The sequence below is a fragment of the Notolepis coatsorum genome (genome assembly GCF_963971535.1).
Source record: "Notolepis coatsorum genome assembly, chromosome: 17".
In the NCBI taxonomy this organism is placed as follows: Eukaryota; Metazoa; Chordata; class Actinopteri; order Aulopiformes; family Paralepididae; genus Notolepis; species Notolepis coatsorum.
Window position 1 is genome coordinate 85,040,985 of NC_140181.1, and position 14,864 is coordinate 85,055,848.

A 14,864-nucleotide genomic window follows, 5' to 3' on the forward strand; every position below is an offset into this window, starting at 1 on the left:
CATGCCACCCGGGAACGAACGGAGGGAACAACCTCGTTACTGCCCCCAGAAATCACGGGGTCAAGAGCAAACCCAACCCCGTGGCAAGGCCGTAGCAGCGGAGCGCGAAGGAAGACCCAGACCCACTGAAGGGACTGGATCCCCTGGAAAACGGGGGCCCGGAGAGGTCAATGACGCCAGGCATCAAGACCCCACCAGGCGGTCACTTAGTGACACCGCCCCCCACATCGCCAGCGTATTCGGATAAGGCCCCTCCAAGAGCGGGCCCTTTCCCCCCAATAGCACACCGCCTGGCACACTGACCCTGCAGAACAGGCAGTCAGCATGGCCGTAAGCACACAAAAAAGGTTAACCAACGGAAGCAGGCAGCGCACCGGGGAAAACCAGGCAACAGGCTGTAACCTGAGCCTGGAGCACTGCGGACGAGACAGGCACCAAAGGAGTTAGCTGAGAACAGCCTCCCCGGCGGAAGGGGCGTATGCTGGCGTTGTTGCATGACCAAGCCTCCATTTAAAAAAAACCCACCCAGAGGGGTTGAGGCAGAGAAGGCTGACATGATTGGCAGACGTCATGAACGTGCAGGGGCACCCTCAACCGGGTAACCCGGGAGTTGACACTGCTCCAACACACCAGGGAATCAACCACCTTGTCGTTACCCAATGCGGTGGTTGTTCCTATAACCCTCAAGAAAAAACTCCAAAACACACCTGCGGGTACACACTGGCTATACCGCAGTACAAGTGTTTCAGTTTTCAAAAAAGGGTTATTCCAGGCCTACGGGTCGACGAACATTACTTCGGACCGGGCCCGGCGGCACGGGAAGCACAGGGTTACCAGAGGAGGTCCAAGACCACCCAAACAGGCCCCTCTTCGCCACGCATGAGAGAGGAGCGAAAAGAATGGAGAACCAGCCCTAAGCACACCGCACTTGGTATTCCCAGGCGGTCTCCCAACCAAGTACTAACCAGGACCGAACTTGCGTAGCGGCCGAGATCTGACGAGATCGGGCGTGTACAGGTTGGCACGGCCGTAAGCCATTATGGTAGTGCAGAGTACAATATGCACCCAACAAGGGTCTCCATAGCGCCTAACCCTGTGACACCCGGACCGACCTGGCATTTTCCCCCCCGAAAAAAGCACAAGTCCCTCAGGGTACCAGAACAGCAGATCTGCATCCCTGGCGGACAACGGGTTAACTGACCTGAACCAGCGTGACCAGGCCAGTCCCGTGTCCTAACCACGCCGACCTGCCCACTCCAGGAGAGGGGGTAGGTATGCGTGTCGATCTAAAACATGAAAAGAGGGCGCCACCCAGACGGTCCTCATTTAGACCGTGCTCATTGACCCACCCCAAGGGCGTGAGACCCCTCTACCTATGTTCTGATCTATTCCGTTAACATCCCCCAGATATGAACGAGAATTCATCGAGACAACCTAGTAAACTAGCGCTCGGAAGAGACAAAACTCCATCCCAGTTGCCCTATAAAAACGCTGTTTTAACAAGCAACCAAGGTGCACTTAGCCCCTGTGTGACCCTGAACAGAAACACACCGAGCCAGCACTATGTATGCGTCGAGACCCAAACACATCAATGGATAGTCTATCAAGACACCAAACATTGTTCCTCCAAGTCGCCTGGGAGAACGACACGGAGCCATCGTGCTTCATGTACCTTCCTCTTTTTATCCCAAAAAAGAAAGAACACAGACTGACATGAATCCCTCGTGACTCAGGCTGAGGGTAAAAATCGTTTACATTTTTACATCCCACCACCCTCCCATAGGGAGGAGACGGAAATCCCCAGAGAGACTTCCCACGCGAGCTGTATAGATTGAAAAGAATATATTGCAACATTTGAGCTATGTAATATTTGGATTGGGGCTCTCCGAGGAGGAGGCACTGAACCAATACACTCAATAATCGAATTGAATCGAATACACACACAATAGAGCAGGACTCCTTTTTGAAGTTCTACTCACCTTGACAATCTGAGGAGGAGGCTCTGCACTCTGAGGAGGCTCCCTCACATGGAAGGAGAGTCCTAACTCACAGAAGGCCCGAATAGGAGCTTCGTGAGGAGGAGCCCTGACCACTCCCCGAAACAGATCCATCATATGGACCCGAACAGCTCACGGAAGTCCTACCAACAGAGACGCGCACAGTGATGTACTCTATGGCGGGGGAATTTCTGCGGTGCACACTCCAGTACGAAGACAATATCGCCGTATTTTCTCGAAAATAGTGAGAGAGAAAATAAAGATATGATGTCAATGTACCTTGTTTTCCAACTTTCTCCTACTACCAACCTCGTCAAGTGGGGATCTACCGAAGGCACTTCCTTGTGGTGAAAGCGAAGAAGGAGGCGAGTATGTGGCCCCACCCCTGCTTATGTAGGTAAGCTGATAGGGGTGTGGTCAGACGAATGTTGGGATGTACATTTGTGGAATTTTTATTCAGTGCGCGTGCACGAGCGAGGTACAGTGCAGTAGTGATGCCGAGCGGAGCGATTACGATACAGAACAGCAGTGCTTGCTGTCTTCAGAAACCGCACAGATCTTCAGAAACTTGTCCCGTATGAAGTACTTTGCCCTTGTGACACGAGGATCTTCCCCTTACTCTGAAGTTTCGTCATCTGGTGTAGTGTAGTGTGCAAACTCCGGGAAATACTTGTCGAGTTCATATCTCCCTGACCAAACCCTCTCTGCAAGCAAGTCCTGTTTATTCAGGAAGAGGACCATGGACTGTCGCGTCCGGTTCAGATAGGTCAGGTTCCAGTAGCACTTGAAGGTGCTAAGGGCCTGCTGCAGTAGGTTGATCTTACAACCCATGTAGCTTTGAACGTTGCAGATGCTGATGTCGACCACGTAGATCTCGACCGTTGCATTCCTCTCAGCCGTTTCTCAGTGAACGGACAAAAATTGTATTTATTGTATTTGTTGACTTGAAATCTGATCTCAGACGAGCGCTGTCTCCCGTGCTGTACTTTACATCTCAGCAGGTCCTGGTCAGAGGGTGTGAAGTCAGACTGCTTCACTGTGTCTATCTTGTCTAAGAAATATTGTGCACAGTCTGTCAGATGGTACTCGTTGGACCTTTGAAAGCAAGCCCTGACCCCTTCATCTTGCCATAGAATCTTGACGTGTTCATAGAACTCCAATGGAAAATCAAAATCCCGCCGGTGTCGTTGGTTCTGGACGTATTCCAGTCGGGATTGGTTTTCAAGGCAGGCTAGCCGGCATGCAGGTGTGAGTCTCATTTCAGACACAATAGTTTCTTTAGCTTCTTTTTTGTTGTTTCTGATATCTTTAATCACCCGTATCCTCTCATCTGTGGTGAAATCGTTCCCATGCAATAACCTGATCTGTCTTGCTATTGTACTCCTGCCAGCGTTGAGATCCCCCGTCAATATTATTTGGGGGCTGGCTAGATACTCTTTGAAGTCCTTCTGAAGCTGTTTGTCTATCTTTTTGCTGTTTTCTTTCTGTGTCACATAATTGTCTTGGTCCTCAGTCGTACATTTGCCGATGCAATTCATCTTTCCTGAGTTCTAGAAAATTAATAAAGAATGAAAGAAAGAAACAGGATTTCAATGAACTAAAACTAAACAAGTCAAACAGCTGACAGATTGATCTGTGTGATTATTGATGACTGATTATTGATGACTGAGTGACATTTAAGTTGCCTGGTGTAATACAGAAAGAAAACAGTGAGTGAATGCCAAAACAGGCTATAGACCAAAATAAATTATAATGGTTTGGTCATGATAGTATATATTTTTTCCTTGTAAGTAGACAGTTGACCTAATCAAATAAATGGAAATGGAAATCATGGCATCATATTTTCATGTATCCCCATGTAATCTTCATGTATCCTCATGTAATCTTCATGTATCCTCATGTATCCTCATGTAATCCTCATGTAATCCTCATGTGACAGATATGATACTCACCATTGTGTCCTGTATGATATGGTGGGTTGGCCTTCTCTTGCAGAAAGGCGCAACAAACACTGGTATTTATTTATTTTTAAAGCCCTTATTGGTAAACAACCTGTTTATATCTCCTCACTGTTAGATTGGAATATTGGAACCTATTCAACTGGATCGAATGACTGGATGGTTCTTAGGGTTCCTCAGATTTGTTCTGAGCTAGGGAAGTCAGCCTTTTCCTTTGATGCCTCTAACTCATGGAATGTCCTTCAACTCACGCTAAAATTGGAGGTTCTCCCTTCCCTTGGAATGTTTAAATGTATGATTTCAGACCATTGTGTGACTACCTGTAACTGTTTTAGTTGATATTTTAAAATTATTTTTAAACGTTTTTAAAAAATTTACTCTGGTGTTTACATTTCTGTGAATATTGTTTTTATTATGTACTGTACAATCGTCGTTTCTGTAAATGAGGGAAACCTCAGATGCTTACGATTTTAAATAAAGGTTGAAATGAAATGTAATCCTCATGTAATCCTCATCTATCCTCATGTATCCTCATGTATCCTCATCTATCCTCATATATCCTCATGTAATCCTCATGTAATCCTCATGTATCCTCATGTATCCTCATGTATCCTCATGTAATCCTCATGTATCCTCATGTATCCTCATCTATCCTCATGTATCCTCATGTAATCCTCATGTATCCTCATGTAATCATCATGTAATCCTCATCTATCCGATTCCTCATGTATCCTCATGTAATCCTCATGTAATTCTCATCTATCCTCATGTAGCCTCATGTATCCTCATCTATCCTCATGTATCCTCATGTAATCCTCATGTATCCTCATGTAATCATCATGTAATCCTCATCTATCCGATTCCTCATGTATCCTCATGTAATCCTCATGTAATTCTCATCTATCCTCATGTATCCTCATGTAATCCTCATGTATCCTCATGTAATCCTCATGTAATCCTCATGTAATCCTCATGTATCATCATGTATCCTCATGAGAGAGAGAGAGAGAGAGAGAGAGAGAGAGAGAGAGAGAGAGAGAGAGAGAGAGAGAGAGAGAGAGAGAGAGAGAGAGAGAGAGAGAGAGAGAGACCAAAAGTGTGGAACATCCATTTTACCTTACAAGTTCCATGTTGTAGGTAGCTAGTGCTACTATGATCTCTATTCGCTTTCGGTGTTTATCTTTCCATTCTGTCCCAGATACTCCTAGCTGTTGCGTGTGTCTGATCTCAGCACTTGGCCATCTGTACTACAGCAGCTACTGTAAATACAGAGCCTGAAGCTCCTCCCCATCTGTACTACAGCAGCTACTGTAAATACAGAGCCTGAAGCTCCTCCCCATCTGTACTACAGCAGCTACTGTAAATACAGAGCCTGAAGCTCCTCCCCATCTGTACTACAGCAGCTACTGTAAATACAGAGCCTGAAGCTCCTCCCCATCTGTACTACAGCAGCTACTGTAAATACAGAGCCTGAAGCTCCTCCCCATCTGTACTACAGCAGCTACTGTAAATACAGAGCCTGAAGCTCCTCCCCATTGTAATTTGGCAGCTAAATGAAATCAGGTGACCAGTCTCTGGTCTGTGGGAAGGGCTACAACCTCTAGTAAATGGTTCCCTCTTTCGTTCTGTGTGTTATCTCAGTTTGTAATCCCTGGCCCATTTTACAAAATGGAGCAAATAAGTAACCACCTCAATCCATAGATCTCTCTGCTCTACCCATAGTTTACACACGACAATTAACATTTACGTAGATATCTGGACAATTAAGGATTGCTCAGAAGAGCTTGATTGGACATTCTCTGCATTGATGCAGGTCATCCTGTTACGTCTGTATGTCTACTAGGGGTGTGGGAAAATATAGATACGGCATGATTATCGTATTTTATGGATTTACTCCGACCACTGCAGAATTTTTGCATTAATATAAGGAATAGCTTTCATTCAAATCCTGTGACCTTTCCTCTAGCTCCACCTTCAGGCCAAACGTTACATTTTCTAATTAGTGTATTGTCCAGAGGTCTCTAACATTATCCCTGCAGAATGATGCTCTGGTCTCTCTGACGTTATCCATGCAGAATGATGCTCTGGTCTCTCTGATGTTATCTCTGCAGAATGATGCTCTGGTCTCTATCATTATCCCTGCAGAATGATGCTCTGGTCTCTAACATTATCCCTGCAGAATGATGCTCTGGTCTCTAACATTATCCCTGCAGAATGATGCTCTGGTCTTTGAGGTGCTTTGGTACCATGAGGTGCACGCATAGTCGTAGTACCCTTGAATGAGTGCTCCTGCCAGAGTCTTCAGGGTATTCTTGTTTACCAGAGAGGAGATCCGGTACAAGAATCTAGTTCGTTGGTTAACTTTTTTTATTACATTGGATGCCATTTTGTCACAGGAAAGATTTGCCTCTAGGATGGAACCCAGGTAGGTAATTTCGTCTTTCCTTGTGACAATATTGTCACCCACTGCAACTGAGAAGCCGTCGGTCTTGCTGAGTTTGTTATTTGAACCGAAGAGAATGGACTCTGTTTTGCCCAGGTGTAATGATAGTTTGTTATCAGCTAGCCATATGCAGATTTTGCCTAGTTCCGCGCTGAGGGTTTTTTCAACCTATCAACTCTATCATTATCCCTGCAGAATAATGCTCTGGTCTCTAACATTATCCCTGCAGAATGATGCTCTGGTCTCTATCATTATCCCTGCAGAATGATGCTCTGGTCTCTAACATTATCCCTGCAGAATGATGCTCTGGTCTCTTATCATTATACCTGCAGGATGATGCTCTGGTCTCTCTGACGTTATCCCTGCAGAATGATGCTCTGGTCTCTCTAACATTATCCCTGCAGAATGAGGCTCTGGTCTCTCTAACATTATCCCTGCAGAATGATGCTCTGGTCTCTCTGACGTTATCTCTGCAGAATGATGCTCTGGTCTCTCTGACGTTATCTCTGCAGAATGATGCTCTGGTCTCTCTAACGTTATCGCTGCAGAATGATGCTCTGGTCTCTCTAACGTTATCCCTGCAGAATGATGCTCTGGTCTCTCTAACGTTATCCCTGCAGAATGATGCTCTGGTCTCTCTAACGTTATCCCTGCAGAATGATGCTCTGGTCTCTCTAACGTTATCCCTGCAGAATGATGCTCTGGTCTCTCTAACGTTATCCCTGCAGAATGATGCTCTGGTCTCTCTGACGTTATCCCTGCAGAATGACACACATAGTTTAAGTGATGGTGGCACAAGGTCATATAGTGATTTGTACATTAGGCTGCAAAACAAAGAAATGTGTCAATGGTCAATAAATTATACTTTTGAACAACGGTACAATGATGGTACAATGATGATAACTCCTTGGTTTTTTATCAATAATTTTCACAGATTGTTTGTAAAGATTGTTTAATGGTTTTAGCATAGCGTTAGCCTCATACGATAATTGCCTAAGTAATTTGTGGGCCAAATTGAGATTTCTGCCTAACTGTAATCTCCTCACACTGCTGCCTATGTTCTCAGCCAATCAGAACGCTTGTTACTTTAAAAAATCCACATCTGCCTAACTCACTCGTGTGCATTTTAACGTTACATACACAGACATGGCGATCGCATGACTTAGGCAAGTATAACAACTGCCTTAGTGTATGAAATGTACAGTATGTATGTACGAGGAAAAAACATATTTTGTTTAAAAGTCACCTTATTTTGTTACGCAATGGTTGTTGTGTTTTTGTATTTTTGAAAACTTGTTGATACACCTTGTGAAACTTATTTTCAAAATATAAATTAAAAACGTACACATTTGCTGGAAAATTAGTTTTTTCTTCTTTTCCAAAAATCTTGAAATATGACTTAGGCAATTATCGTATGAGGCTAACGATAGTCACGCCTGCCTGGGACCAACTTGTAGCACAGTAAAATAAATGTGACAAAATGACTCTGTGCATAAAGAGCTTAGCAGCTACTAGGGGCAGTTGATGCCTAATATATCTAGAAGTCATTGCTCTGACACTTCAGGAAACCATTTCTTACATTACATACAAGTTACAACTTCTACAACTGTAGAGAAAAGGTTTCAGAACCAGCTGGGGTGTTTTGTTTCATGACTGGACACTTGTCATATAATTTAGTGAAATGCAGATGTTTATAAAGTTACCTGAAAAGGTTAAAGGAGCTGAACTGAGATGACCATCTTCCACAGATGCCTGTCCCAGATACCTGTCCCAGTAACAAATTCTTGAGTAATTCTCTCCCCTGGTAAAGCATTAGACATATAAGCACTTGGCCAAATTTCCCTCAGGATGAATAAAGTATTTCTATTCTATTCTATTGATAAATAATTTCCATCTGTAATGAAGCTGTAATATCGGCTGTTCTCTAAAGTCTTGAAACGCTCCCCAGTCATATCGCATGGTGAGCTCAGTTGTCTCTTGCAGACAGGCTATTGTAAACTGTGTCGATTTCTTCCATATGTTCAGACCGTCATCTCTTGTTATTTTCACAGTGTTGGGAATATGGAATTTCACTTTGCCGGGAGCTGGCTTTCCAGTACGAAACTTTATATGACTACCAGAGCCTCAGCTGGATACGGGTGAGTTACAAGTGATTTTCACACTATATTGTGGGTATCAGCATTGGAACCCCCCCCCCAACACACACACACACACTTCTTTCTTTTGTTTATTTACACATATAAAAACAATTACATATAATACAATATAATCCACAAAGAAATGTGAAGGAGAATTGCCTAATTGCCCATTCATTCATTCATTCATTCATTCATTCATTCATTCATTCATTCATTCATTCATTCATTCATTCATTCATTCATTCATTCATTCATTCATTCATTCATCCATTCATTCATTCATTCATTCATTCATTCATGTGGCATTCTCCAATAAGCTAAAATATAGACACAATATAACATTTGTATTTGTTGCATTTAAACCAAATTGATAGTTAAGTTCTTCATTTAAGACCCTAATCAAAGTCAAAGTCAACTTTATTGTCACTTCCCATAATGTCAGGACATACAGAAACATTTAATTACGTCCCCCCCTTCCCACAGTGTATATAAAAATATCTAATATAAACATAAAGTAACATATAGGACACTATAAACATAAAGTCACATAGGACACAATGTACACACACAATACAGGACTATATACAACATAAACAGTAGCTAAAAATGAAATGATGATATCAGGATCTTTATGTGAATAGAATACACTTGTGTCATCTGCAAATACAATTTTCGACAGCCTGTCTGAATACCTATAGTGTTTTCCTTTCTGTCTTTAGCTTTGTATGTTTCATTAATTAGATGTGTGATTGGCATATATGTTGAATGTTTCTTTCTAAACCCGTACTGGTGAGTGTAAATAATATTGTGCTTGTTGAGATGTTAAATTAATCTTTTATAGACAAGCTTTTCGAGTATTTTGGCAGGCGGGATGGATATAGGTCTGTAATGGTTGAAGACGGCTGGAACATCATCTTTATAAATAGGGATGATCTTAGCTATTTTAAGGTCCTGTAGGATGATTCCCTTCTCCAGTGATATATTCAAAATATTATCATCCCTCTCTGGGACATTTTTCGTGCGGTGAGTCATACTAAAAACAACGAGAAGGGAACTCAGAGAGATGCCTAGACCCGTATGAGCAGACGAGGCTATACACCCACCATGGAAATCTTTTATTAGGATATGGCTGTATTTCATTCCTGCCATGAAGCAAGACACCTCACTAGAATTCACCTTAACTTTGGAACTGTTGTCTGACTCACTTGCTCACTCACTCACTCACTCACAGAACCACTGGAACTTCTCTGTTTATGAACCATGGCATTGACCATGCACCACATCTAGTTCTACTTCTACAGTCGTGAATAGTCTCATATGGATTCCCTCCCCCTCCGGAGACTGTGTGTTCTTCCCCTACTGCAAGTTCTGCCCCTAATGCAAGTTCTGCCCCTACTGCAAGTTCTGCCCCTAATGCAAGTTCTGCCCCTACTGCAAGTTCTGCCCCTAATGCAAGTACTGCCCCTAATGCAAGTTCCCCTACTTTAGACCAGCCATCTTGTTTGGCCAAATAACAAACATTCTTAATACTTAAACACAACATTGCCTGGCTAACACAATCTTGGCGTGAGCATTTCTGGATGGAAATTAATTCAAATAAAATACTTTGAGTCGTTGACAGATTTGAGAAATATTTGAGAATTCAGGTCCACAGGAGTGATTGCAATACTCCCTCGCCAGCGCTGTAAACATCAACAAACCACGCAATAGATACATTACAGATCAGACTAGGGGGTGAATCAAGCCTTATTCTCTCTGTTCTTTATTATCAGCCAGCTGATATAACGTTATACTGACATAATATCCTCTATTAGGATGGGAGATGGGGGATGGGGGATGGGGGATTTCTATGCGTCCTCTCTTGCCATCGGCCTCACTCAAGCATATCAAATGTTACAATTACCAGTACACTAAATTGTTTATTGTTTACGTTTTTCACATCTTTTGTGACAGAAAATGGAGGCGGCCTACTACGACAACATCATCGAACAGCAGAGGATCGAACCAGAGTTCTTCAGAATGGGCTTCTATGGCAGGAAGTTCCCCTTCTTCCTCAGGGTAAAACACACAGTATAGCAGCTAGACTCTCCCAACAAGCCACAAGCTATACTGGTCCCTCACGCCACAGTATGACTCACATGTCTTTATGCATGCCTCAGCATGAGTCAGGCTGAGCTACGGTATATCTCCAAGACACAATGTGGGTGGGAAGTTGACAATTTGGCTTAATGATTGACAAGCCATGGTGGTAAATCTGGTCTGGGAGTGCCTCTGCATCTATACCTAGCTAACGAGCACCGGAGGTAAACAAATCCCTTTATAGCACTGATGAGACACAACACAGCCTCATTTGCTTATGTTAGCGGGCATAATCCTCATGTTTGTCATGTGAATTGAGCAGGTGCTGGTGAAGTGTGACGACAGCCATGTGGAACAGAATGGTGTTCTACACAGAGACAGGCGTTGCCATTTTACTGTACCTCGTTAGTTCTTCTCAGTTTCTCATGACCACTGTCTCTCTCTCTCTCTCTCTCACACCAGAACAAGGAGTTTGTCTGCCGCGGTTATGACTATGAGCGGCTAGAGGACTTCCAGCAAAGGATGCTGGGGGAATTCCCACAGGCCATCGCCATGCAGCATCCCAACCAACCGGACGACACCATCCTACAGAGTGATGCTCAGTGTATCCACTTCAGGATTTATTGCTTACTCATAGTAGAGTGTTTCTCAGTGGTTTCCTGGTATGTCCCTCGTGTCCTGTTCTGTCCACGTTGTCCTGTCTCTTCCTTGACGCTTGGGCTTCAGACCTGCAGATCTACGCGGTGACTCCGGTGTCCGACATCTCCGACGTGCCTCAGCTGGAGCGTGTTCCTGAGAGGATCAAGAGCTTCTACCGCATAAACAATGTCAACCACTTCCACTATGACCGGCCCTTCCACAAGGGCCCCAAAGACAGGGAGAACGAGTTCAGGGTACGGCTGCAGCTCTATTGTCTTGTCATGTATGCTTTTTATGATCAAGTTTCAAGTTTCAAGTTTCTTTAATAGTTGTCATACAGAAGTACAGAATACTTTTGTACAAAATGCTTCTTACTGTTGCGCTCCAGAGACTGTGCATGACAAGATAAGTATGAAATAAAAACATAGTAAAAATTAGAAGAAAAAAAAAAAGAGGTCACAGTGTTCAGTTTAGACATATGTACAATGTTCGTAGACGTAGTTACCATACAATATACAATACTGTGCAGTGTACTAATATACAATACTATATAGTGCAAGGCATAAATGGACGAGGTGCAGTTTAGGTACAATTCACAGTAGGTGTACGAGTTGTAGTGCAAATCCTTTATCAATAAATATAAAGTGTAAGTGTGTTTGTGTGATCTAAAGTGTGGAGAGTGGGTGCTGCAGTGTGTTGTTTGTTTGAGTGAGTGTGTGTGTGCGTGTGGGTGTGTGTGCTGTGTGCATTTGATGGTTGTTGCATAGTGATTATTGTTCGTTTAGCGATTATTGTTCGTTTAGCAGCCTGATGGCCTGGGGATAGAAGCTCCTTCTGAGTCTTTCTGTGCTCGCCATAAGACTCCGGTATCGCTTGCCTGACGGCAGCAGTTCAAAGAGGCAGTTGTTCGGGTGGCTCGAGTCCTTAATAATTCTCTTAGCCTTCCCCTTGCACCGCTTGTTGTAAATGTTCTGGAGGGTGGGAAGCCCCCCTCTAATTGTGCGTTCGGCTGAACGTGTCACTCTTTGTAGTCTGCTACGGTCTTGTGCAGTGCTATTCCCAAACCAGGAGGTGATGTTGCCGGTCAGGATGCTCTCTATTGTACATGAGTAGAAGTTCCTAAGGATCTTCTGACTGACTTGGAACTTCCTTAGGCGCCTGAGGAAGTAGAGGCGTTGTCGTGCCTTCTTCACAACACTGTCAATGTGTGTGGTCCATGTCAAGTCCTCGGATATGTGGGCTCCGAGGTACTTGAAACTGTTCACTCTCTCAACTGGTGCCCCGTCGATGCTGAGGGGGCTGTAGTCCTTGACCCCCGACCTCCTGAAGTCCACAATCATCTCTTTTGTTTTGCTGACGTTCAGGGAGAGGCAGTTCTCCTGACACCACTGTGACAGGTTCTCTACCTCTTCCAGGTAGGCCCTTTCGTCGTTGGCAGAGATCAGGCCCACCACTACTGTGTCATCAGCAAATTTGATGATGGTGTTGTTGTTCCGCTGTGCTACGCAGTCATGTGTGTACAGGGAGTAGAGGAGGGGGCTCAGAACACAGCCCTGGGGGGCCCCTATGTTGAGCGTGATGGATGAGGAGGTGCAGTTGCCGGCTCTTACCACCTGGGGTCTGCCCGTCAGGAAGTCCAGGACCCACTGGCACAGGTCATAGTTCAAGCCCAGGTCCCTGAGCTTGGCTATGAGTTTGGAGGGGACTATGGTATTGAATGCTGAGCTGTAGTCGATGAACAGCATTCTCACATAGTTCCCCTTCCTCTTGTCCAGATGTGATGCTGCTGTGTGCAGCACATGGGCTATGGCGTCCTCCGTGGACCTGTTGGGGCGATATGCAAATTGCAGAGGGTCCAGGTTGATGGGGAGGGAGGAACAGATGTAGCCCTTCACTAGCTTCTCAAAGCACTTCATGGCTATGGAGGTGAGGGCTACAGGGCGGTAGTCGTTGAGGCAAGCGGGCGTAGATTTTTTGGGTACAGGGATGATGGTGGACTTCTTCAGACAGGTGGGGATGACGGCCTGTTCCAAGGACAGGTTGAAGATGTCAGTGAATACCGGGGCCAGTTGGTCGGCACAGACTTTTAGGACGCGGCCGGGGATGCCGTCCGGTCCTGCTGCCTTCCTGATATCCACTTTTTTAAAGATCCGTCTCACCTCATGCTCTGTTACCCTGAACACTGAGTCTCCATCAGCAGACCCCCCCCCCCCCCATTGCCGTGGTTTGTAGGCTGGTGTTGTTATTCACAGCCTCAAACCTCGCATAGAAGGAGTTGAGATCATTTGCTAAGGAGATGTCACTGTTCAGTTTGAGGGGGGTTCCTTTGTAGTCTGTCATTGTTCTGAGGCCCTGCCACATGCCTCTAGAGTCAGCCTGTTCAAACTGAAGTTCAACTTTATCCCTGTAACGCCGTTTTGCCTCTATTACTGCTCTCCTGACGTTGTATCTTGCCATCTTGTGTTCTTCCATGTTGCCTGTCACCAGCCCGGTGTTGTATGCTGATGTGCGCACTTTCAGAGCCTCACGGACGGATTTGTCTACCCAGGGCTTTTGGTTTGGGTAGATATTAATTTTGGTGGTGGGGATTATTACTTCTACCTGAGTACAGACATAGTCAATCACCGTTTCGGTGTATTCGTTAATATTGGCTGTGTTATCACGGAGTACACTCCATTCTGTGCTTCCCAGCACTGCTTGGAGTGACTCTACTGACGTCACGGTCCAACGCTTAACCTCTCGCGAGACCACCGGCGTTCGCTTGAGACACTGTTTGTACTTAGGCAAAAGAAAAATTGCGGCGTGATCGCTTTTACCGAATGGACTAAGAGCCTGTGACTTGTACCCATTTTTAAATTGCGAGTATACATGGTCTAATATGTTCTCGCCTCTGGTGGGACAGGTCACATGCTGATAGAAATTCGGCAGCACCTTTTTAAGACGCGCGCTGTTGAAATCCCCCAAGACCAAAATGGCCGCGTCAACGTTAGCTGCCTGGAGTTTGTTTACCTCGTCGTGAAGTTTTGAAAGTGCGACCTCAGTGTTCGCGTGTGGTGGAATGTACACTCCGATGAGGATGATGGACGTTAACTCTCTTGGGAGGAAGAAGGGTCGACATTTTATCGTGATAAACTCCAGGTCTGGGGAGCAGTGGTTAGTCATTTCCTTTGTGTTGCCTAAATCGCACCACTCCTTGTTTATCATGAAGGCAATGCCGCCTCCTTTCTTCTTTAGTGACTCTAATGCCGTCCGGTCTTTTCGTAGAACGAAGAAGTGGTCTGCCGGTTCTATTGCATGGTTCGGGACATCTGGACTCAGCCAAGTTTCTGTGAAACAGAGGACGTTACAATCCCGAATGTCCCTCTGGAATTGGATCCTTGCTCTGATGTCGTCCAATTTGTTTCCTATCGATTGCACATTGGCCAACAATATGCTGGGCAATGTGGTTCTGTGTCGTTTGGACCTCAGTCTGTTCCGGACCCCGGCTCTCTTTCCTCGTCTTCGCGGCGGCTTTTTTCCTTGTCCGTGGCCGGCATAACAAAGGATCTCGTCGGGCCATTTCTGCTGTTCAGCGATCCGATCCAGAGAGCAATCCAAACGGTAAGTTTTT

The 14,864-nt window shown here is 44.9% G+C and overlaps 1 protein-coding gene across 1 annotated transcript in view; it reads left to right on the top strand.

The window, feature by feature from the left end:
- Window positions 1-14,864, top strand: part of LOC311243652 (dedicator of cytokinesis protein 3-like) — a gene marked incomplete at both ends in the record, with an annotated part of 140,568 nt that overhangs the window by 109,850 nt on the left and 15,854 nt on the right. Inside the window, 4 exons of the mRNA XM_084332960.1 lie at window positions 8,450-8,536; window positions 10,490-10,594; window positions 11,078-11,219; window positions 11,342-11,508. Coding sequence (XP_084189086.1) covers window positions 8,450-8,536; window positions 10,490-10,594; window positions 11,078-11,219; window positions 11,342-11,508 — 501 coding nt within the window. The remainder of the gene's footprint in view (window positions 1-8,449; window positions 8,537-10,489; window positions 10,595-11,077; window positions 11,220-11,341; window positions 11,509-14,864) is intronic.